The sequence below is a fragment of the Procambarus clarkii genome, chromosome 83, assembly GCF_040958095.1.
Source record: "Procambarus clarkii isolate CNS0578487 chromosome 83, FALCON_Pclarkii_2.0, whole genome shotgun sequence".
Classification (NCBI taxonomy): Eukaryota; Metazoa; Arthropoda; class Malacostraca; order Decapoda; family Cambaridae; genus Procambarus; species Procambarus clarkii.
This window is the reverse complement of record NC_091232.1, coordinates 6680415-6706491: the sequence shown is the minus strand read 5'-3', so window position 1 is coordinate 6706491 and position 26077 is coordinate 6680415. Positions and strand designations below refer to the sequence as shown.

Genomic DNA, 26077 nt, shown 5'->3' with positions numbered 1-26077 from the left:
ATAGAAAGTAGTGCTGACCTAACCTAACAATGACTATGGAATAGAGGTGTCACTCTATTTGTCCCGCCTGCTAACCTAGTTAGATCTGTTTCGTTTAATGTAACTTTCCTATTGATTGCATTCTTTGTCAAATCTATCCCTATAGCAGATGGGAGTGGCTTATCCGACTTCGTTTTTCAGTGCATTCCATTTATTGACCACCCGTACAGCATACGAATATTTTCTTATATTTTATTTGCGTTTCCACCCATGTCCTCTTGTTCTCATCTCTCGAGTTTTAGAAATGCATTCCTTATCCATTTTGTCTATCAGTATATTGTAAGTAGTGATTATATTCATTCTCCACTAGGATTGTGGGATTTAGCGCCCTTAATCTATGATATAATAATAATAATAATAATAATGCAAAAGAATGTGTAGACGTTAAAGGACAAAAAATTAATACAAAAAAGGCGATGCTCAAGGATGACAGGCATAGACTATTACATTATGGAGTCAGTAGTCAGTCAAGAGTCGCTAAGCTTAACTTTGTAGCTTTACTCTCTTAGTTCTGGCACTAATCTTGCTAAGTGTTGCTTGTTTCTGTTTTACTTGTAGTGTGTAGACTATCTGTTTTACTTGTAGTGTGTAGACTATCTGTTTTACTTGTAGTGTGTAGACTAAAAATCAGAAACAACTCTTCTGTTATCCTGTCAATTGAAAATTATTTTATGTATTAACAAAAGATTTACCGCCCTTTTTATAGTAATATATATTGTAAATTTACATAGATGTAGCAGTGCAAAAATATTGTTGCTAATTATCATCATAATTATATGGTGTGCAGATATGGTGTAGAGTTTAGGCGAAAGTGTAAATGTAAAAATAACCACTGAGGTCTGATTAAGACTTTTTATATCCTCTGTAAACCTTCCCCCCCCCCTACAATTCATAGGATGAGTATGGGTGCACAGTTCTATAGCCGCCCCTGGTTGCAACAGTGAAAAAAAAGGTTTTAAATCTTGTCCTGTTTCTGATTTCAATATTTGACTTCTCATAACGTACATAACTTTCTCCCATTCGAATCTTCATTATCCTACACTTGTTGAAATTGAACTCTAATATCCATTTATCAGCCCACTCGTGATTATGTATAGTCCTCATTTGCTTTGTCATCCACAAGCAAGTTCAAGTATGTTTATTGAGACAAGAAAAAATACATCTCAAAGGGATTGAGTAGCTTAGGCTATTTCTACCCTCCCGATCCACAAGCATCGACATGTACGAACCCACTCCCATGGCCACTTGCTTGAGTTTACCTGAATTTACCTGAAGGACATGATCTCCCCAATGCCCTCAGCGGGAACAGGACAGAGCCTACGCTGTCGGGCCCATTTGTCGCGTCACTCTAGCTCAACACGACTCACTGTGACCCTTTGTTTTTTGCCCTTATCCATTTTCCCGATTATCCCATCGATTACTGATGAATAGCATTTGGTGGTAGATAGCGAGTGGAGGTGTGGTGGTGGGGGTGGAGTGGTGGGGGTGGTGGTGTGGTGGTGGTGTGGTGGCTCCTGGAGGCGCATGTGTCCGTGAGGAGTAAAGGAGGGAGTTGGAGCCACACCTCCACCACTGGCTATTGGTGGTTGATAGCCAGTGGTAACGGATAGCTAGTTGAGCCGGTGATAGAAGGCGATAGTCGGTAACATTTGTTACCGAGTGGTATAGGTGAATAAGGAGCATTGGAAGTGGATAGCGAGAAGTGGAGATGGATATGAAGTGATGGAGGTGGACAGGGAGTGGTCGAGATGGATAATTAGTGTTGGAGAAGGTGGACAGCAAGTGCATGTGTCCTCGAGGAGTAAAGGAGGGGGGGGGGGGGGGAGGGAGACGGGCCACGTGTTCCAGCAATCAATACGGCAATGGGCGGAGTCTACCCTATCACCCACACCTCCACCCCCACCACCACTCCCACCACACTTCCACCCCCACCACTACACTTTCACCTCCTCCACCACCACACTTCCACCCCACCACAACCCCAACCTCCACTCCCACTCCACTCTACCCCACCTGGAGCCACACCTCTACCCCACCACCACAACACCACACCCTACAGCTAACATCCCTATAACCACTAGTGCCTGAATTAAGGGGAATAAGGTATGACGACAGAACAAGGGTACTTAATCTGACAACTCTAGAGGAGAGAAGGAAAAGAGGGGACGTGACCAATACATACCAGATACTGAGTGAAAGTAGAAGTGCGCAAAGATATAATCTGGAAACGCAAATGAGTCGAAAAAAATGTAAGGACATTCTCGTACTCTGTACTGGTGGTCAACAAGTAGAATGCACTGATTGAAATAGAAAGTTAAATTATAACGCAATAGGTACAGCAAGGCTAGTAGGCGGGAGATAAAGGGCTAGACTTTTCCTGTAGGCAGTTCTAGGTAAGCACCACCACTCGCTACCACCCACCACCACCACCACACACTACCACCACCACCACCACCACCCACTACCACCCACCAATACCCACTCTACGTTTCCCTTGAATGAGTCTGGCTCACGGTTACGCTCGCTGATCCTTGAATGATTGATAATAGAAATTTAACCCATCCTTTGGCGACCTGTTAAATAAAAACAATACTCTAGAGTGTTTCCGGAGGCGTTGCGTAACTTGCTGTCCAGATGAAGGAAATGCCTGAGGAATGTTGCTTTGTTGAGTGAAGATATGTTGAACTTGTAGCAATTTCATCGTGTGTGTTACAGTGTACTGTGTGTAAATTATTTTAAGAGTGTACGGTGCACAATCTTTTGTATATTATATCATCTGTTGCACTGATGACATGCTTGCTAACAGTTACTGTTTATATTCATTATAAACAATGAATAACACTATTTACATTACACTCTAGCATAATCTAAATTACTTTTTTCCTAAATTAGTCACACGGTAAATTATTATGATACCTTGTATATCCTTGGAAGGGGGCAAGACTTGGGTAAGCGTTAATAAGAGGAAGTCTGAAGCGTCATATCCAGCCCGGCTGACTCATGACTCAGGTCCCTGAGTCATGCAGACCCGGGCGGCCAGCTGCTGCTGCTGCTGCTGATGTACACACACTTCCATACTCAAACATCAACACCTCGACGCTCCTCAGTGTTCTCTTGTGTGTGTGCCCCGATAGCTAACGTCTTCATTCTGGTAATATCTGTGAATGTATAATTTAGTGCAATTTGTGTAACGGGATCTGGCCGATAAGACTCGTGTGGCCGTAGATAAGCGGTTGATAACGTGCCAGCCACCAAACATTAGTACCAAAGCGAGGAAGGATGTACATCCAACGCCAGAAAACTTGTGCCGATTAATACTTTGTTTTAAGTGAGGTAAAGGCTGTTCCAAAATACCTTCGTAGACTGGAGAGGGAGCACCAGCCAAGGGACGTGTGGATATAGGGCGCTTGCAGGCCCCTAGGTGAGTATCTCAATGATTTCTGGCCATAGATATGCCTTCTGTCTTATACGTTTTTAACACGGCATTCTTTCCTAACGTGACGGGGTAGGATAGGTAGACGTTGCTACTACTATGGACTCAGGCTCGGCTACAAGCATCTCTGGGAGTTTGCACCACATACTGAAGTAGATCAAGACCTAATATAAACTGTCAATTAAATTTTTCTTCCCGTGCTACTTGCCCCGCTCCTGTGCCAGGTAAGTTACGGGCTCACCATAGCCCGTGCTACTAGGAACTTGTTCCGAGTAGCTGAATCTATAACAACAACAACAATTTTTCTTTATTATGCACCCCATATCCATCCCGTGGGCGGTGGTGGAAAGGATTACAGAGGCACCTAATGGGTTCAGGAACTGAACCCCATGGTTCCTTTACCTAAGCAAGTTACAATCTTTTAAAGCTAGTTACACAATTGTTAATGTTACATACACATGTGCATATATATATATACAATCATTTACACAAATACATATACATATCAATAATCTTTTTATATCAAGTGATTCAACAAGAGGCTCACAACAATAATTATATAAGGCACTTTACATCTATGGTGAGTCACAGTTACTAGTCTTGCTCCACACCCACCCAACTGGGCGGCAGCTTTACGGTCATGTGCAGGCTGCACCTACAGTAAGCAAATTTAGCAGAAATATACACATACTTCACTATGTAATTAAAAACTGAACTTCACTTAAAACATGTATTCTAAGCATACAGAAATCACAATAGCGTGATGCATCAAATGAACAAGTAAGTTCAGTAAAAACTCAAGTAAGTAATTCAGTAGAATTCAGCGATCCAAGTTCAGTAGAACTTCTAAAGGTTTTAGCTCTTTTTACCATGTTATAGCTTAGTCGATTAAGGCAGCGTCTGGGATGCTCTCGGACGTAGGTTCGAATCCTCGTCACGGCCCTTGTGGATTTGTTCATGTATTCTAAGCTTGTGTTCTGTATTGCATAATTAATAACATATGTTTTAACTTTGAATTATATTCATTTATGATGCACCCCATACCCATGCTTTGGCGATAATTGAAAAGTTAGACACAATAAACTCTAGAAATAAACCCCAAAACTCATTTGGGTGGCAAGTTCCAAGGAGAATTTGCAGTGCCGTGTACAGTAGTCTAACGTAAGAACACATCAGAGGAGACTCTGCTAAAATACATACATCGATATAATATTGCCATTTGTATATTGAAAGAACTTTATGTATGTTTTTAGATTTAAGTTGTCAAATAGTTTGTGAATGTCAGTGGAATCTGTGTTTCAACGAGCCATATTTGCTTGTTTGGTGTTGGACTTGAAGCCTATTAACACGTCTAGAACTTGCAGTGGTTGAACCCCATGTACAGATACCGTATGTAAGATAGGGATAGATTAGCGCGTAGTATAATGAGAGGTGAGCAGAGTGGGGAACATAATGTGATTTTAGAAAGTATATCGACCGTTTTTGAGACTTTTTTTTGGCTATGTGTTGTATGTGGGTGCTGAAGTTCAGTCTCTTGTCTATGTATAGACCAAGGAACGTTTCCTAATTTTTATTGCTAATGTTAACATTGTCTATCTGAACTTGAGTCTGACTTGATGATTTACTACCAAATAAAATGCAGTAAGTCAAACTCACACTATGTTTAGTGTGAGTTTGTTGGTTGACATCCATGAGTGAACTCTTTTTTTTTTAATTAATTATTGTCAATATTATTTAAAGTTTAGGGGTTACATTTTCTGAGACAGAAATAGAGGGGAGAGAGATGATTGAAGAGAGGGAAATGTTTAGAGAAAGGGGGAGACAGATGTAAAGAAGACGAGAGAGGGGGGGGGGTCCATTGGGGGAGATGGTGGAGAGGTGTAAGAGTGGGAATGTAAAGGAGAGGGGTGAGAAATTGGGAGATAGGGTGGAGAAAAGGAAAGTTGGGATTTTTTTGGGAAAGTTGGAGAGGGATGGGAAGAGAAGGGGCCTAGGGAAAGAGAGGGACGGGGATGGGGGATAGAGAGACCTAGGTGCATCTGGGAATTCCTCCCCCCCCCCACCCCCCATGTTCTGAACCTTTAAGTGACAGAGTGGATTTAATACTGGACCTCCACTTTGACGGTGTAGGTACGAACCCTTAAAGGCTCGAACATGGAGACTACAAGCTACAAGTGGTTTGCATAGAAGATGACATATATGTTGTCTTAGCAGTAGGCTTACGCGAAAGTACCCAGGAAGGTATTTCCGCCATGAGAAAGAGAGCAGGAAGGCGGAGAGAACAATACTGGCGTTTCCCCTTCACTTGGCGAGAACATAGAAAACGTGTGGTCAAGCAGCTGACGCGCACACGCCCACTGACACGCCCTCACTTACCTACGTGGTCACATGTTATATATTATACAAATCCCTGGACCCCCTAACGTAATACAAGGTATTACGTTATAATAGTTACAATATTAAAATATTAATATCTTAATATTATAACTTATTACAATAATGATTTATCAAAATTACGATAACGCTAAACAACATTGGTAAAAAAATTGTAAATTAGGGAGGCCCATGTCATTTTTTTACCATACTACTTGTGTAAAGGAGGAAATGTAGATGTTTATCTCTCAGAATGTTTGGTAATATGTTTATTGTTTGTGATGTGTGTCTATATATGTATGAACACGATGTACTGAACGGGATGAGAATAGCTTGAGCTACCTCATCCCTTTGTGTGTATTTTACCTCAATAAACTTATTTCAATTTCAAATGTCATTTTGCAATATTACAGTGATGTTTACTATGTATTACAAAGATATTTACTACGATTACTATACATAATTCTGTGTTTAATATTCATAAATCTATGTTAACTGACATACTGTTTCTTGCTGTGGAGATACTACCAGAGAGCCGTGAACCATCCTTCCTCTCCGCGGGGAGACGATGATGGGCGAGTGGCTACTGGTGGTGGTAGCCGGGAGCCTGGTTAGTTATGTCCACGCCCAGCTGGGCGAGGGCGGCCACCATACAACCACCATCACCACCACCACACAGACTACAACCACCCCGGACCACCCATTAAACTACGACTACCACGGTGCGTGATCTGGATGATAGGGGGAGTGTATTTGTTTTCCTTTCATGAAAACTATATGGCATGAACAAATACAGTCCAGTAGATTAATGCTGAATGGACAAGGACGGTCTCGCGTCCCATTGAATAATTGGGACATATATATATATATATATATGCAAACAAGCCTGAATGGTCCCCAGGACTATATACAACTGAAAACTCACACCCCAGAAGTGACTCGAACCCATACTCCCACAACTGGTATGTACCACGGATTAAGGCGTCCCTGTACATACCAGTTGTGGGAGTATGGGTTCGAGTCACTTCTGGGGTGTGAGTTTTCAGTTATATATATATATATATATATATATATATATATATATATATATATATATATATATATATATATATATATATATAATATGAACGTTTCAACCTGCTCTCGCACAAGACAGTACATATATAACTTACTGCTTATAGTCAATATTTGGCTTATTAGTAAGTACATATGTGGTATATTCCAATTTATATGTTGTTTTCAAGGAACAAACTTCAATTAGTGACGTGTACAAATCATATATGCAGTATATAATGATACAGTACTTGCTGATAATCAAACTTCTACTACCAATAATAATAATAATAATGCTGCTAAATATAACAATCATTGCAATCATTATAATCTCGTTCGCCATCGTTACTACTAGTTCAGTTATTATTAACGCAGTTATAGTCTGGGAATATTAATTGTTAAATATATTTGATGCCAGTATTTGCCTCACAGTAATGTTACTATCCCGCAGAAGTGGACGACGCAGAGGAGGACGACGAGGACGAGCCTTCAGAGGGCGTGGCAGCGAGGGCGCCTCGCAGGTGGAAGCCCGTCGAGCAGACGTACATGGGCTGCCTCCACAACCAGACCAACTTCGCCGGCACGCTCATGTTTGTCAACCTTCAGGAGGTGGGAGTTCTTCATTGGTCTTACGCATGGAGGGGGGGGGGGGAGTTGTTGCCCGTCTGTCTTACGCATGGAGGGGAGTTGTTGCCCGTCTGTCTTGCGCACGGAGGGGAGTTATTGCCCGTCTGTCTTACGCATGGGGGGTGGGGAGTTGTTGATAGTCTGTCTTACGCATGGAGGGGAGTTGTTGCCCGTCTGTCTTACGCATGGAGGGGAGTTGTTGCCCGTCTGTCTTACCCATGGAGGGGAGTTGTTGCCCGTCTGTCTTACGCATGGAGGGGAGTTGTTGCCCGTCTGTCTTACGCATGGAGGGGAGTTGTTGCCCGTCTGTCTTACCCATGGAGGGGAGTTGTTGCCCGTCTGTCTTACGCATGGAGGGGAGTTGTTGCCCGTCTGTCTTACGCATGGAGGGGAGTTGTTGCCCGTCTGTCTTGCGCATGGGAGCGTTGTTGTTCGACAGTCATGCATGGACTTCTTCTTCTTCAATCTTACGCCTGGTGGAGATGTTTGTCAGCCTTACCCAGATGGCCCGGGGTCTTTCCTAATTTGTGTTTCATAGAAGAGGAACACGGGGTAATAGATGCTATTCATTCTGGGCTTGGGGAAGGCATTGTTAGGAACACATTTTTCTATCAGTGGCGAGAACCAAATATATTTAAATACAGTTGAATGAGACACATTTTACTAGTCTGTATAGGAACGATTTGTACTGCAGTTATGGTGATTATTTTTTGTTTTAATATTTAATTTATCGATATATGTCAGTAAAAAGAAGAATGAATGAATATTAGTTCACATGAATGCATATTAGAATGCATAATTTTGAAAAATACTTTACTGCAAAGTAATGTCTATGAACATAGTCAACGTTTTGCCCAACCACTTGGACTGGTGAGTAGAACGATGGTCTTGCTTCATACAGTTCGGCGTTCAATTCCCGACCGTCCAAGTGATTGGGCACCATTCCTTTCCCCCGTCCCATCCCAAATCCTTGGGCCAGATTCACGAAGCAGTTACGGAAGCACTTACGAACGTGTACATCTTTCCTCAATCTTTGACGGCTTTGGTTACATTTATTAAACAGTTTACAAGCATGAAAACTTAACAATCAACTGTTGTTATTGTTATAAACAGCCTCCTGGTGCTTCGCAGCTCATTAACTGTTTAATAATTGTAAACAAAGCCGCCAAAGATTGAGAAAAGATGCACACATTCGTAAGTACTTGCGTAACTGCTTCGTGAATCTGGCACCTTATCCTGACCCCTTCCAAGTGCTATATAATCGTAATTGCTTGGTGCTTTTCCCCCCCTGATAGTTTCCTTCCCTTCCACGCCTGTATGGCCATATTATTTGTATTTGGGACAAAATATATTTCTGGCCCAGATTGAATTTTTGGCACATGATACATTTTTGTAAAGCAGGCAGTTAAGTTAAAAACATCATTTAATATTTAAAAGATCGAGTAAGGGCCCTCGAGTGATTGACAAAATAACGAAAGTATAAGTGCAAATATTTTGAACATAATAAATATTTATAAAATTAAACATTTAAAATTTCAAAATTCAAATTTTAAATGTAAAATTTATAAAATTAAACATTTAAAATATATAAAATTAAACAATTAAAAGTTAAAGTTTTAAATGTTTAAAATTTTTTCAAATTCTTAATAATGAAATAGTTGTTAGATAGTATTATACCCCGCCGTAGCACGTCTGCTAAGGAAACCATTATCTCAGATGTCTGACGGCTTGGTTTGATTAGGGGCTTAAAGCCTCTCAACTTCGAGAGGGTTATTAACGCTACCACAATTACTTACTGACCAACCAGCAAGTACACTTTAGTCCAAAACTAAAACATATTCTTTAGTGTATATACACCGAAAAGCGGGATAAACCTTTCTGTGTATATATATATATCCCTTGTTTGATGGTTGAAAGTCTTGGGTCTGTTAACGAGAAAGGCGTTTTCACAGTGAGTCGGTGAGATCTTTAATGCTTTCTTTGTTGTGTTTGGCAAAGTAATTTGATATAGAAGATTGAAGTAATTTTGATATATAGCTTAGAAACTAGTAGAATACTTAAATTTGTCCAGATAATAATTTGTAACATAACTTTTTAACAAAAAGTTAAAAATTCGATTTCGCGTCAATTCACCTGGCAGGTGGAGGTGGATGAGCCCTTGACGAGTTTGGAGGCGGCGTGTTACCAACTGTGTCTCGACAAGAAGCCCTTTGCCGAGTACATCACAGTGGCAGAGGCTGTCAACGGCAGTGCTGACGCTTGCGGTTGCTATTATGAAGGAGATCTCGATCTGGAGAACACGGTATTGTAATGATCGGCTTGATTATGTGTGAATGTGCTCATCTTTATATTTTCACGGCGAGCATTTTGATTGTTGCCGCCGAAGGCGGCTAGTTTATTGTGCACCCCATACTCATCCTGTGAGCGGTAGCGCAAAGCATTACAGAGGGGACAAAAGGTCTTTATCAGACCTCATCTTAGATTATTACATAAACAATTTCTACTATCCTTCACACCTTATAGTTACAATGTCAGCTAGTTACAGAGAAAGTGCTATTACAAGAGCTCATAGATCCCATCTTAGTCACTGGAAGGCTTTTGTAATGGCTCCCAACTCTACTGCTGCATAATATTACTCTTGAAACTATGTGTGGAGTTTTCTTTACTTACCTCTACTTCTTCCTAATGTTGCTTGCTTGCTGTCCTTTCACACAAGTGCTTCCTTATGCTGTTGTGGTTCTTCTGTATTTTTTACTTTCCATCTGTTATCTCTCGTTCAAGGTCACTTTGGCAATGTCTTTAAGTATCTTATATTTTGTGATTATGTCGCGCCACTTTGTTTTTATTTCCAGTGTTGTGAAGTTGTCTCTTTAAGGCTTCCCTCGTAGTTCAGTTTTATAAGTTCAGTGACCAGTCTTGCAGCAGTTCAGGATTCATTGCCGTTATTTATTATATGGCATTCGAATTGAAGTGGACACATTCTCAGTACTCCAATTGATTAGGTACTGTTACTTTTTTTTCATCCTTATGTCCCTTCTAAGTGTTATATAGTCAAATGACTTAACGCTTTCTCCTCATAATTACTTTACCTTGTGTATTCAAAACAGGTGAACGATGTATTGTGTGCAGGAGGAATGTTGGGGTATTATGGCGTGTACTGCGGACCTGGCGACGAGGAGTGCTTCAGTGGAGCACCGGCTGTGGGCTGCTCTGCATTAGCCCTGGTTATGATTGTGTTACCTCTGCTGCTGACGTCCTGACGTACTCGATGATGATGCCTGCAGTTGCTGCTGCTGCTGCTGGTGGTGATGATGATGATGCCTGATGCTGCTGCTGCTGCTGGTGATGATGATGATGATGCCTGATGCTGCTGCCGATGTTACTGACGGCGTAGTGAACTTGCGGCTCAAGTTGCTCTCCGATTCCTATGCATTCCTCCTGAGAGTCTAGTCATTTTACTGATAGCCTCGCCCTCCCGCTGATATCCTGACTCCCTGCCAATACCCTGTCATTCATTGTCTGCCGAATTCTGTGTTCATGATTTGCGAATTTTCGACCGTCTGTCCCAGCTGGTGTCGACTGCCTCTGGCAACCTTGAAAAGGTCACAAGATTAATATTTTGTTAATAAAAATGATAGTTTAAATAGTCATTAAAAATTACATTAATGTCATAAAAACAATGTCTTTTGGATTCAGTAGTAAGGTAAAACAATAAAATGCATGTTTTAATGTGTCCATGTATATGTAATTGTATAACATGGTTTAAGGGGGGCTAACACTGTTTTATAGATTTTGAAATTGTTGCCATACTGCATAAATATTTATGCAGATTTGTTCTCTGATGTATATATTTTTAAACTGTGTGACTATTTTATAAATAATGTTTTATATTGTTAACTTTATTATTACTGCTAATATTATTTTTGTTGCAGTTTTTATTTGATGAATAAAAAGCACTACACACAATCTACAATGAATTTCGTCCGATTTTTTTTCGAACAGCAACCCGTCCTCGACTCAAGTCTATTCTATCCAGCGGTCGACCCCCACAGACGCATTCACAAATTTGAACATGTTGCTCATTCAAAACGCGAATTTTCTCAAATAAAAATTAATATTATAATATATTAGCATATTGTGCATATATAGCCATTGGTTAGGTTTGGTATTTAGGTTCTGTTGGCGATTATTTTGCCCGAAACGCATTGCGTAATAGTGGCTTTAGGCATTGTATGTGCTAGCTCTATCTATATATCAATCCATTAATGTAACATCACTTGTATGTATATACCTTACCTGAATAAACATCTGAATCTGAATCTGAATCTGAATTATTTGTATTTGTAGTACGTGGGTGAAGCATTTATAGCGTAGCGATTCGAACAAAATTCGTCAGTGAAGCACTTGTTCCGGATATGTTCGAACGTCAGCAGTTGTGAGTCGTGTGTAAACCGCTTTTCATTCATAAACAGGGGGTTTGGCGGGTGCATGGAATCACTTTTGGGTAAATGCTTCACCCACGTACTACAAATAATCGCCAACAGAACCTAAACATCTAACTTTGCCAAACCAATGCCTAAATATGTACAATATGCTAATATTAAATAATATTTATATTTGAGAAAATTCCTATTTTAAATTAACAGAATGTTAACAGTGATTAATGCGTCTTTAGGATCGACTGCTGGATTGAATGGACTTAGTCTGAGGACGTTTTTTTTTTTATTTCTTGTTACAACCACAGAACGTTAAATTGCATTAAAAACATGGTCTAAATATAAATCAAATTGAATCTATTAATTTGTATGAATGTTTTTAGACATATTAGTAATCAGTGTTTGTGTTAAGAACAAATATTTTTTGTTTTTGTATTTTGAACCAAGGAATACGTCCAGTGGGCGAACATCCTGTGGGTTAACATCCTGTGGGTTAACATTTCCCCACAGCAGCATGTAAAACTCTTCCCCAGTTGGAAGACAGCCAAACTGGTTGTTCATCCTGTCACTTGTATGCTAGCCAGACCAACTGGGGCTCGACTGTCAGACAAGAGAATTGACATTCTCCAATTCGCATGCTTAAGTTTTCTTACTGCAACAAATTGGGCGGATATTGTTAATGGACCTATGCAATCTATTTTTGAAAAATTATTATTTTAATTCATATTAATTAACGTAGGGTTAAGACGCAGTATATCAGACAACAACCCATCCTCAGGCTAGGTTCATTTCATCTATAGCGGCCGACCCCAAAGACACATTCATCAATGAACAAATCCACAAGGGCCGTGACGAGGATTCGAACGTAAGTCTGTGATCATCCCAGACGCTGCCTTAAGTAGTAGTACTTGATGAATGTAGTGTGACACATTCATCAAGTTTATCATACTGTTCATTCAAAATAGGAAATTTATCAAACATATAAATATTATTATAGATTTGCATATTGTGCATATTTTGACGTACGTTAGGTTAGGGTTTATTGACAATTATTTGTATTTGTAGTGCGTGGGGGGAAGCAGTTGGTTGCAATTCGAATAGAGGTCGTCAGTGAAGCACTGTACAACAAATGTTTGAACGTCATCAGTTAAGATAAAGCGTTTTTCATTACTACACAGGGGGTTTGGGGGCTGCCTGGAATGAACATTGACCTTTGTTGATGAGGACGGGTTGTCATTATAGTATTCTTAGGCATGTACAGCTTCGGGCAGGTCTGCTCTTTTCTTTCTAGATGAGGGAATCTGAATGAGGCTTCATCTCGCCTTCTTTGACTCAATTCAGTTTCCCCAACTATCTTTATTTCACAGAGTGTCCCTCTGTTTACGGCGTGACATTTCACTGGCTAACTTAGACGATTCCAGATTCTTAATTTGTGCTTTGCTCTCAGTTCCTTTCTGAAGGAAAGGAATGAAGAAAGTTTGCCTCATTAATGTTTATGCAGTTTCAGATCTCATGTTAAGAGACTCATACCTTTCCTCATAATTATTATTTTAAGGTAAATGTGTCGTATTTCTTGAAGGAACATGCTGAGTGGGATTCAATGCTCTAATCTCGATTATTTTAATATCGCAAGCCTCTTCTTCCCAAGGAGATACGATTACTGAGTGAATGGAATCACGAGTTTTTTTTCCAGCGGGTGGAGGTTATCAAGGTTGTACATTAAATGACCTTACACCCTCCCAGCCTGCATCATCACCTCTACCATACACCACTTTCCCTTCCATATCACCCTTACCCCACCTCACCCTCCCCTACATCATCGTTTTCCCTATTCCACCCTACACCATACATCAGTCATTCTCTGCATCTTCTTCCCCCCACCACCACACACTTTAATCCTCATTATTGTGTTGGTTCTCCCTTTCTTCCCCCAACTTCCTTTTTATCTTGTTTATCGTCTGGATCCTCTCTTCCGTCTTTCTCACCCCCATGCTCTTCCGATACAAGGATCTTAGGTATTTCTACCTATCAGGTAAACAGAAGGTAAGATGTTGCCACATTATTTTCGCCTCAACACAATAGCGACGTCCACACTTCCTTCTCAGCCTCTCATTTCTATATACGCTTCTGGTATACGTGGGTGATGCGTCACATATGTCATTTTGGCGTCTGTTTGACGTCTGTAACCATAGATCAAGGTCTATCTGGCCGGCGATACGTGGCAACCCCTCCCGGAGTTGGGGTTCTGGGTTTATTTTTATTTTCAGGAGGGAGTGTGTCTGTTAGTGGAGGTGGGTCCTTGTCGGGACCATGTGCTGCCCACCCTTCGTCCTCGGCCCACTTGTCTCGCTCAGAGCCCACCTCATTAGCTCCACATCTGCCTAATTCGCCACGAGCCCGACTTGTCGCGTGTCCTCCAGACTCGTCCTGCCTCCAATATACTCGTCCCGCGCCCAACAGATTGGTCTTCGCCCACCAGACTCGTCGTTGCGTCCAATAGACTCGTCGTGCATCCAATCGAACGCACTTCGAGATGAATTTCAACTGATTAGCTTCTAAACTTTTCGCGCAAAGTACTAAGTCGTTCTCTCCGTCCTCATCAACAAAGAAACCTGGAGACTGGTGGATTAACGAGTATTTTGGCGTTTGTTGACGAGGACGGGTTGCAGCAAAGGCCAAGTGTTCATAGCACGCAGCCGCCAAACACCTCCCTGTTTGTGCAACCCGTCCTCAGGCCAGGCTCCTTATTAAATCTGTGGCCGTCGCCCTAAGACGCACTGATCAATCTTAACGTATTGTGACTGCTATTTTGATCTTTTAGCGAGTTCGACGGTCTTGCGTCATGCAGGTCGGCGTTCGAATCCCCGACCGTTCAAGTGGTTGGGGCGCCATTCCTCCCAAATCCTTATCCTGATCTCTTCTAAGTGTTATATAGTCGTGATGGCTTTACACTTTCTCCTGATATGTTGTTGTTTAAGATTCAGCTACTCGGAACAAAGCGTTTCAAGTAGCACGGGCTATGGTGAGCCCGTATTGGACTTACCTGGCACAGGAGTGGGGCTGTAACTGTCTCCTGATAGGTCCCTTCCCTTCTTTTAGAAGTCCTCCCGTCAGTGTTTTCCGTGGAGTGACCTGATAAGCGTTATAATGCCCGAAACCCACTGCGTATTAATGGCTTTATATAAATTATATGAATTGTATACCTGCGAATACTCCTCTGTTATCATGCTCCAAATGCACTTTGTTAAAAATTATAATAATTATAAATTATTATTATTATTTTAGCATGGACCCATACAGTTTTTTGTTTGTTTTATTTTTTCTAGAACAGACTGGGACATTCATTTATGCAATGCTAATTAGGATGTATACATTTTCTTCTGACCTCCAGTATGTGCATGGCACACCGGACGCTATTTCGCTAGCTTTTATTTATATACAAGAAGGTACATTGGGTTTGTGAGAATACATAGCATAGTACAGTAAGCTGTGAAATGTTATTAGTTATGGTATCTACCTAGGTATATTTTATCAGTAAAGAATACATTAACCAAAGCAACGTATTAGGTTATATTTGTTAATTTGGGCTGTTTAATTAGGCTGAACTATTCGTCTTCTGTAGTAAACCAAACCCAACGGCTGGCAACACTGCACGTGACGTTACAATTCTTGATATTTTCTTGCAGGAAGTCTCTTGCAGTTTGTCACAACGTTACATTATAACGCTACGTTATGTGGTTATTGTATAAAGTCACGTTATAACGCTACTTTATAACGTTAAGTTATCCTCTATACAAAAAGACCAACGCTAAATAAGAACCTTTTTAAATTACGGGGCACCCGGTGAGTCGTTATCGTACGCATTCTGTGTATGAATGCGTACGATAGCTTCAATCCTATTTTATTTAATTTATCTACTGACAGTATGTATATAGCAAACTCTATGGTTTATTGCAAGGTAGTTTCGATGTACCTGGCTACAACTTGTTGAACACAAGTTACGTAAACTTCCAGCAAAAATGTAGTTCAACGGAACTACATAATTGATGCTACGTGCATTAATTATGTAGTTCCGTTGGGCGTAATTAGTGGCCTTATCAAAACTACAAATACTGTACCTAATAAGTATATATTCTCTGTAATCAGTTCCTCTGTATTTTTCATACATTTACTAATATTATTATTGTTATTATTTGTTATTATTGACAAAAATCCCTTTGGACGCCCTGTAGATGTCGTTTTTCTTTGTTTACTTGTTGAAGAAAACGGGACAATATTTAGTGTGTACGTTTGTGCGTGGTTGTAATTACCTAAGTGTAGTTACAGGATGAGAGCTACGCTCGTGGTGTCCCGTCTTCCCAGCACTCTTTGTCATATAATTAGCTTTGAAACAACTGACGGTCTTGGCCTCCACCACCTTCTCACCTAACTTGTTCCAACCGTCTACCACTCTGCGAAAGTGAATTTTCTTATCTTGAAAGTGAATTTTGTGCTTCCAGGAGTCTGTTCGTCCGGCGACCGTTCGTCTCTACAGCCAAGCACTTGAATGTTTGTGCGCTTAAAGGTATGCACACTCATGAATGTGTCCGCCGCTGTATTTATACATGCGGTTATGTGTCCGTACATCCATAGATCCGTGCATGTGCAACCCGTTCTCGCAAATTTAATAAGTCAATATTGACTTATTAAATATGTGCATAGGTGACATACTTAACATAATAGATACCCTTAAAAAGATTCATAGAAAACACCGACCTTACCTAACCTTGTTAGTATCTTAAAATAAGCATCTTATTGCTTCGTAATTACAATTATTACCTAACCTATAGTAGGTATAGGTTAAGTAATAATTGTAATTACGAAGCAATAAGATGCTTATCTTAAAATACTAACAAGGTTAGGTAAGGTCGGTGTTTTCTACGAATCTTTTTAAGGGTATCTATTATGTTTAGTATATCACCTATGCACGTAGTTAATAAGTCAATATTGACTTTACGAATTTGCGAGAACGGGTTGGCATGTGTCATCCTATCATTGTTCTTCCGTGTTTCTGTGCGTCCGTGAATTCATTCTCGCATGCTTATGATAGTGTAAGTTTGTGGAACGTTATTTTCTAGCAAATGAGCGACATTCTTCCTTTCCACACAACTTCATTATGGTGGGGGACGTTGGGGTGTTGTTAATTGACACTGTGTCGTCGGAGTAAGCATTAAGTGTGGTTTGTAAAGCATCTCTTCTGGACAAGGGATAGGAGACAGACTAAGAGTATTCCATTCTCCGTGTGTAGGACACGTGGTCTTGCTGGTCTGCAGAGCCCAATTCACTCCAGTAATTAAGGCTTTGCATGTTTGGGAGTCGAGCCGAGATTATAAAGTTAATGCAAAAATTAAAAAAAAAAAAACTGTTTATACTGGTCAAATGACCTCGTTGTAACTGTGTCCTTGGAAATATGAATGAATTGATCTGCAAATTTGGTCCATATGTATATTAACTGTATCCACGCGTCTGCGATTCAGTTCATCTGTGTAACCGTGCATCTGTGTGTCCATGCATGTGTCATTCCTGTTTCATCTGTGTTCCACACCTGTATCTGCCATGAATCCACCTGTTTTGCCTGTGTTCCAGGCCAGTTCCCGCCATATTTCACACCTGCTTCAGCTGTGTTTTGCTGCGGTAACTGCCATGTTTCACCATTGTTCCACAAGTCTTCCACACTTGCAACTCTAAATATCACGTCTGTTCCAGCAGCAATCCAATTCAGGTTTCTCAATGAAAATGGTGATTTTTTTACTCTTTCTCAAGTTTAATTTTTTCATCCATTTTTTGTTTACATTTATTTTTAGAGCCGATTTAGGCGTTTCATATTTTCTAGTTTCTTAATTTTTCTTTTGGGCTTTATATTGGAAGAAAACCTTTTCGTAATTGGAAGATTGTTTGGTGGGAAGATTTCATAATGAAAACAGAAAAATATATCAACTCGAGAATAAGAGAGACTGCAGAATGCCTATTTAGCACATCGGAGGAAGATATCCCATCGATATCTAACCAAACTTACTCGCACGTCAAAACTTTCCCTTTAAACAACCCACCGTCAATTATGTCGCTTGATAATTTGTTCTATAAATCAACAACCCTCTTTTCAAACCAATATTTACCCTGATCTTTGTGAAGGGGAAATAGATCACTTGCGTCGAACTATCGACCAATTAGCTTAACGGCTATCGTCGGAAAATTACTTGAACTGAAACAAGGTGTTACTATAAATGGAATGAAAACTAGGAAACCATTGTAAATAAAGTGTCCCAAGGCTGTGTCATGGAGCCTCCGTTATTTACTATATATATAAAAGAATTTAGATACAGGATTCAACAGCTGTATTTGCAAATCAGCAAACGATAAGAAAGGTGTCGTTTGCACGATCGTTTATAAAAAAAGAAGGGTAATAACTTAAAAAGACTCCCAGAATTTAGATACACTTGGATAGAATATTGGCAAATACAGTTTCATGTTGATCACTTAGGATTCTGAGGCTTGCCAATGATAGCCATAGATAACTAGCCATTAGTTAGATAGTTTGGAAGCTGCGAAATGTGAATGCGCTTGTGGTGGAGGTGGTGCTCGGGGAGCAACCCGTTCTCGCAAATTTAATAAGTCAATATTGACTTATTAGTTGCGTGCATAGGTGACATACTAAACATAATAGTTTCCCTTGAAAAGCTTCATAGAAAACACCGACCTTACCTAACCTACTTAGTATGTTAAAATAAGCATCTTATAGCTTCGTAATTACAATTGTTACTTAACCTATTATAGGTATAGGTTAGGTAATAATTGTAATTACGAAGCAATAAGATGCTTATCTTAACATACTAAGTAGGTTAGGTAAGGTCGGTGTTTTCTATGAAGCTTTTTAAGGGAAACTATTATGTTAAGTATGTCACCTATGCACGCAACTAATAAGTCAATATTGACTTATTAAATTTGCGAGAACGGGTTGCGGGGAGTGTGGTGGTGGTGGGGGTGGTGTTCAGGGAGTGTGGTGGTGGTGGGGGGCGGTGTTCATGGAGTGTGGCGGTGGGGGGCGGTGGGGGGCGGTGTTCAGGGAGTGTGGTGGTGGTGGGGGGCGGTGTTCAGGGAGTGTGGTGGTGGGAGGGGGGCGGTGTTCAGGGAGTGTGGTGGTGGGAGGGGGGCGGTGTTCAGGGAGTGTGGTGGTGGGAGGTGGTGTTCAGTGAGTGTGGTGGTGGGAGGCGGTGTTCAGGGAGTGTGGTGGTGGTGGGGGGCGGTATTCAGGGAGTGTGGCGGTGGGGGGCGGTGTTCAGGGAGTGTGGTGGTGGTGGGGGCGGTGTTCAGGGAGTGTGGCGGTGGGAGGGGGGCGGTGTTCAGGGAGTGTGGTGGTGGGGGGCGGTGTTCAGGGAGTGTGGCGGTGGGGGGCGGTGTTCAGGGAGTGTGGTGGTGGTGGGGGCGGTGTTCAGGGAGTGTGGCGGTGGGAGGGGGGCGGTGTTCAGGGAGTGTGGCGGTGGGAGGGGGGCGGTGTTCAGGGAGGGGGGGCGGTGCGCCGTAATCGATGCGGTGTGAGTGCGGTTGTGAGCAGGGAGTCAGTAGTGTGTGAGGAGCGGTGGGTGAGCTACAGGTGTTGCGGTGTGAGGGCTGGAGGGAGGCAGGAGCAGGGTGTACAGGTGTAACAGCTGCCCAACGGGTGCTCACCGCCGTCGCCGCTGTACACTAGTGGCCCCTGGCGGGCTCCTCCGCTCCACCTTGCCTAAAATGGCGGTGTTGGGGGTCGGTGCGCGCGGGCTTGGCTAGTGTGACGGAGCATGTGTCCGCGGCGCCCGCCCGCTCCCGTTCCTCCTGCTGCTGCTGCTGCTCCTCCTGCCGCCGTCGCCGCGCCTCGTCTGCTCAGCCTCAACAGCTGCAGCAGCACTAAAGTCTCCAGCTGTTGCGGATACTCTGAGTGGGCAAGGTTACCGTGACCGCTGGTGGTGGGGGCAGCCGCAGCAGCTGTGACACCTTAGTGATAAGTTCCTCCTGTAGTGTTAACGTGACACCCTTCGTCAGGAGAGGCAGCGCCACGTGCAGCGCGCCCTGCCCGCCCACGCCCACGCCCGTGGCTGCCAGCAGCTGCAGCAGAGGCGGCGGCCCCCACCATGGCCTCCACCGGGCAGGCCAGCGGCACTAGCAAGGCTGTCAACGGCGGCCGTTTTGATTTTGACGACGGTGGGACGTACTGCGGCGGGTGGGAAGACGGCAAAGCCCACGGCCACGGCGTCTGCACCGGTCCCAAGGGACAGGGGGAATACTCGGGATCTTGGCATTATGGATTCGAAGTCAGTGGCATCTACACTTGGCCAAGGTAAGTCACTCGGCGTCGCGTTACTCAACATATGTTACCAGCAAGTTTTCCGGGGGTCGTCGTACAGTTGTCACTGTTAACGGGTTGTCATGTCTATCACGGTAACATGAGAGACATAACATGATTCTATCTAGTCCTAGTCAGGCAAACTGGAAGTGCCAGGGGTGATTACAGTTTTCCACGAACCAGGAACTCGTAACTAAAACTTTGTCAGTTTGTTATTGTTGAACTAATCGAAAGATGAGGAGCGTAAGTTTGACTGAACTCGATTTATGATTCATACGCCAATGGCGACCGTTGGGAATGATAATTGCTTCAAAAGTGGTGGTTCGCTGGAGACACTGAACGAGAAGGGAAGGTCATTGAACACCCATGTTCTACGTGGGACTTGCCCCTAGATCTTGGGTCTATCCTCCATATCCACCATGCTCTCCTGCTTCTGATTTTGCCCTTGGAACTAAGAATAGTCCTCGAGTCGCAAGTCACTTGATTATATTAGGAGCTATGGAGGTCATTTCCTCTTTGTTTCGTAGGGCGAGAAAGCACACGTCTAAAGTCCAAACGATCCAAATTAGATCTTGGTAAGTTACGTGTTCTCCTAGTACTGCTACAGTGCTCGGCTGACACACTGTACCCTGCGCGACAACACACTTGTTACCCACAGACAATCCAAGGTTGACAAAGTATATATAGGTAGAAAATCTACCTATATTTCTCTACCTATAGAGAAATATAGGTAGATGGAGGACTGAGTTACACCTTTAGTAAATATGATATTATTGCTGTCAGTGCTGCCTGATCCACGCGGACAAAAATACACACACACACACACACACACACACACACACACACACACACACACACACACACACACACACACACACACACACACACACACATACACACACACACACACACACACACACACACACACACACACACATACCTACCTAAGGGGCCTCGCGGCTGAGTGGACAGCGCTCTGGAGTAGTAGTCCTAAGGGCCCGGGTTTGATTCCCGGCGGAGGCGGAAACAAATAGGCAAAGTTTCTTTCAACCTGGTGCCTCTGTTTATCTAGCAGTAAATAGGTACCTGGGAGTTAGACAGCTGCTACGGACTGCTTCCTGGGGATGTGTGCGTGCGTTAGAGAGAATTATATGCAGTAAATATAATAGAGGAAAAATAAATTGGTTTGAAAGGCGGGGTCCAAGAGCTAATAGCTCGATTCTACAGATACAAATGGTAAATAGTAAAATACACACACACACACACATACACATACAAAAAGGGGGATAGGTAGTAGGCCCTAAACTACAGGCCGGTGTTCTAACTTGTATACCGTGCAAGGTGATGGAGAAGATGGTGAGAAAAAGCCTGGTAGCACATCAGGAGAGAAGGGACTTTGTAACACATCACCAGCATGGGTTCAGGGAAGGCAAGTCGTGTCTCACAGGTCTAATATAAATCTATGACCAAGCAACGAGCATTAAGCAAGAAGGAGAAGGATGGGCAGACTGCATTTTCTTGGACTGACAGAAAGTTTTTGAAGCAGTACCCCATAAGAGAGTGTTGTATAAGTTGCAGAAACAAGCTGGAGTAAGTGGTAGGGTGCTCCAATGGGTAAGGGAGTACCTAAACCACAGGAATCAGAGAGTTACTGTGAGGGGTGAGACCTCAGACTGGCGTGATGTCACCAGCGGAGCCCCACAGGGTTCTGTACTCGGATTAATGTTGCTTATATTTTCTGGCTACAGCATGACCTGGGCAGACTGAAGGAATGGTCAAACAAATGGCTACTAGAGTTTAACTCGAGCAAGTATAAAGTGATGAAGATAGGCGTAGGGAGCAAGAGGCCAAACACAAGGTACCAGCTGGGAGAGGAAATCCTTCAGGAGTCAGGACGAAAAAAAGATCTGAGGGTTGATATCACACCAGATCTGTCCCCTGAAGCCCACATCAAAAGGATAATATTAGCGGCGTATGCAAGGCTGATGAACATAACTGCTTTCAGAAATTTTTATAATGAATCATTCAGAACCTTGTATACCACATATGTCAGACCAATACTGGAATATGCTGCTCCAGCCTGGAGGACACATCTAGTAAAACAAAACGAAGTTAGAAAAGGTTCAGAGGTATGCCCCTAGGCTAGTCCCCGGGCTAAGAGGAATAAGCTATGAGGAAAGATTACAGGAACTAAACCTCACGATACTGGAAGACAGAAGAGTTAGGGGGAAACATGATCACCACTTATAAAATTCTCAAAGGAATTAACAGGGTAGATAAAAATAAACTGTTTAGCACTGGTGGTAAGCGAATAAAGGGACACAGGTGGAAATGTAGTACCCAAATGAGCCACAGGGAGGCTAGAAAAAACTTTTCCAGTGTCAGAGTAGTTAACAGATAGAATGCATTAGGCAGTGATGTGGTGGAAGCTGACTCTATACATACTTTCAAATATAGATATAATGGAGCCCAGTAGGCTCAGGAATCTGTACACCAGTTGATTGACCGAAAGAGCAGAGCTCAACCCCAACAAGCTCAACTAGGTGAATACACACACTTGGGGCTTCGCGGCTGAGTGGTCAGCGCTTGGGGGTCATAGTCCTAATAGCCCAGATTCGATTCCCGGCGGAGGCGTAAACAAATGGCCCGAGTTTCTTTTATCCTGATGCTACTGTTCACCTAGCAGTAAATAGGTACCTGGGAGTTAGACAGCTGCCCTGGGGATATGTATGTGTGTGAAAATTCCGATAAACGACCTGCCCTAAACGCTATGCGTGTTAGTGACTGTACAAGAATGTAAAAACTCTTGTATATTTAAACAAATGAAAATAAATAAATAAAAGTGCGTGCGTGTGTTAGAGAGAAATATATGTAGATATAATAGATAAAAAATAGATTGGTAGAAAGGCGGGGTTCAAGAGCAGATAACTCGATTCTGCAGACACATGTAAATACACACACACAAATGGGAGGGCCTGACGGCTGAGTGGACAGTGCTTGGGATTCATAGTCCTAGGTCTGGGGGGATGGACTTCAGGGATGGCGGAAACAAATAGGCAGAGTTTCTATCACCATGATGCTCCTGTTCACCTAGTAGTCAATAGGTACCTGAGAGTTAGACAGCTCGGCTACGGGCTGCTTCCTGCGTGTGTGTGTGTGTGTGTGTGTGTGTGTGTGTGTGTGTGTGTGTGTGTGTGTGTGTGTGTGTGTGTGTGTGTGTGTGTGTGGCAAAAAAACAAAAACAAAAAACAGTTGATTGACAGTTGAAAAGCGGGCCCAAAGACCAGAGCTCAATCCCCACAAGCACAACTAGGTGAATACACACACACACACACACACACACACACACACACACACACACATCACACACCTTTTTGTACAGTCAGTATGGTCTAGGTGGTACAGTGCGGGATGTGCTAGAGATCATGGAACCCTGGCTGTCTGGGTTCGAATCCTTCAGGGATGAGCAGTTTTCGGTTGCGAATTGTCTTGGGGACCATTTAAGCTTCGTCGCATATATATATATATGTCGTACCTAGTAGCCAGAACTCACTTCTCAGCCTACTATTCAAGGCCCGATTTGCCTAATAAGCCATGTTTTCCTGAATTAATATATTTACTATAATTTTTTTCTTATGAAATGATAAAGCAACCCTTTTCTCTATGTATGAGGTCAATTTTTTTTTATTGGAGTTAAAATTAACGTAGATATATGACCGAACCTACCCAACCCTACCTAACCTAACCTAACCTATATTTATAGGTAAGGTTAGGTTAGGTAGCCAAAAAAAGCTAGGTTAGGTTAGGTTAGGTAGGTTAGGTAGACGAAAAAACATTAATTCATGAAAACTTGGCTTATTAGGCAAATCGGGCCTTGAATAGTAGGCTGAGAAGTGCGTTCTGGCTATTAGGTACGACATATATATATATATATATATATATATATATATATATATATATATATATATATATATATATATATATATATATATATATACACGCCCAAAGAAGTCTTACCCTTGGTGACTTACTGATAGTACTCGCGTACACTGCTTGTCGGGAGAATCTAAGGGTTTCCAAACACTTATTGTATCGTAATGATATACTGTTAACTAACACTGTAGATGGTGAATGATAGCAACTTGTAAAGCAACTCTCCGCGTAATATTGATATATTCGTAAGTGTATTGTTTCAGCTCTAGAACTGATGCATATCAACGAGAATGTTACAATCGGTGTCCATAATGAGACAATTGCGTGATCACTGCAAAGACGACTCATCGGGTGATTGGTGGAAGTTGTTGTTAAAGATTCGCTGCCTGGAACAAAGTTCCAAGTAGCACGGGCTATGGTGAGCCCGTAGGTACTTAAGTGGAGGTGCCACCCCTCAGCCTCTACACCTTGCCTGACCTACTCGCTCAGGTCGGCGTGGGGGGCGTGCTCACCACTAGACGTCAAAACTCTACACCTTGCCTGACCTACTCGCCCAGGCGGGCGTGGGGGGCGTGCTCCCCACTAGACGTCAAAACTCTACACCTTGCCTGACCTACTCGCCCAGGCGGGCGTGGGGGGCGTGCTCACCACTAGACGTCAAAACTCTACACCTTGCCTGACCTACTCACCCAGGCGGGCGTGGGGGGCGTGCTCCCCACTAGACGTCAAAACTCTACACCTTGCCTGACCTACTCGCCCAGGCGGGCGTGGGGGGCGTGCTCACCACTAGACGTCAAAACTCTACACCTTGTTTGACCTACTTCACTCTCCCAGCTGCCGGGCCGTGTAGTTATTATCCCCCCCTCCTCTTCCCCCACAGTAATAGTCGACCTTGGTGGCTCCGTTTGTTTTCAGGGGTGAGGAGAAAAGTATACTATACACAGCGTCTTGACCCAATTGCTCTCGGAAAGCCTTAACAAGAGTAATATAGAATCATTGTTTTATTTACTCGCTTTATTCCTGAACTCAGTTATAGATTGAGGTTCACTTGGTGGTTAGAATCTATAGTATGTTTCGGGCTAAGTAATCCCAGAATTATTAAAATTACAAAATTACAAAAATACAGTGTGTGTGTGTCCGGGATGTGTCAAGAACAACCTTGAGATGTGATCATTCTCCCTCACGCTCCTTCCTGCTCCTCCATGGATGGTCTGTAATATGTTCAGTTAGTACGAAGGATGAAGCTCGCCTTGCTTCACTCGCTACCTAATACCTGTGATCTGTGGCTTGCTTCACTCGCTACCTAATACCTGTGATCTGTGGCTTGCTTCACTCGCTACCTAATACCTGTGATCTGTGGCTTGCTTCACTCGCTACCTAATACCTGTGATCTGGGTCTTGCTTCACTCTGTACCTAATACCTGTGATCTGTGGCTTGCTTCACTCGCTACCTAATACCTGTGATCTGTGGCTTGCTTCACTCGCTACCTAATACCTGTGATCTGTGGCTTGCTTCACTCGCTACCTAATACCTGTGATCTGGGTCTTGCTTCACTCTGTACCTAATACCTGTGATCTGTGGCTTGCTTCACTCGCTCCCTAATACCTGTGATCTGGGTTTTGCTTCACCCTGTACCTAATACCTGTGATTGGGTTTTGCTTCACCCTGTACCTAATACCTGTGATCTGGGTCTTACTTCACGCGCTCCCTAATACCTGTGATCTGTGGCTTGGTTCATTCGCTCCCTAATACCTGTGATCTGTGCCTTGCTTCACGCAAACTTTAACACATGAGAACCGCACCCATCCTCACACCTAGCCTAACAC

General features: G+C 42.7%; 2 protein-coding genes and 1 long non-coding RNA gene across 5 annotated transcripts in view; all 3 read left to right on the top strand.

Moving 5' to 3' along the window:
* LOC138358443 (uncharacterized) overlaps positions 1-26077 on the top strand; it is a 236345-nt gene that overhangs the window by 80359 nt on the left and 129909 nt on the right. The window lies entirely within an intron of this gene.
* On the top strand, positions 3097-11844 carry LOC123768692 (uncharacterized). Its single transcript, XM_045759377.2, has 5 exons — positions 3097-3460; positions 6367-6567; positions 7350-7507; positions 9666-9827; positions 10633-11844. Exons 2-5 carry the CDS (start codon positions 6414-6416, stop codon positions 10783-10785), a joined length of 627 nt encoding a protein of 208 aa, XP_045615333.1. The 5' UTR covers positions 3097-3460; positions 6367-6413; the 3' UTR covers positions 10786-11844.
* Positions 19556-26077, top strand: part of jp (junctophilin) — a 128891-nt gene continuing 122369 nt past the window's right edge. For both annotated transcript variants that reach the window (XM_045759379.2, XM_045759378.2), the window contains exon 1: positions 19556-20311. In XM_045759379.2, coding sequence (XP_045615335.1) covers positions 20106-20311 — 206 coding nt within the window. In that variant the 5' untranslated portion in view covers positions 19556-20105. The remainder of the gene's footprint in view (positions 20312-26077) is intronic.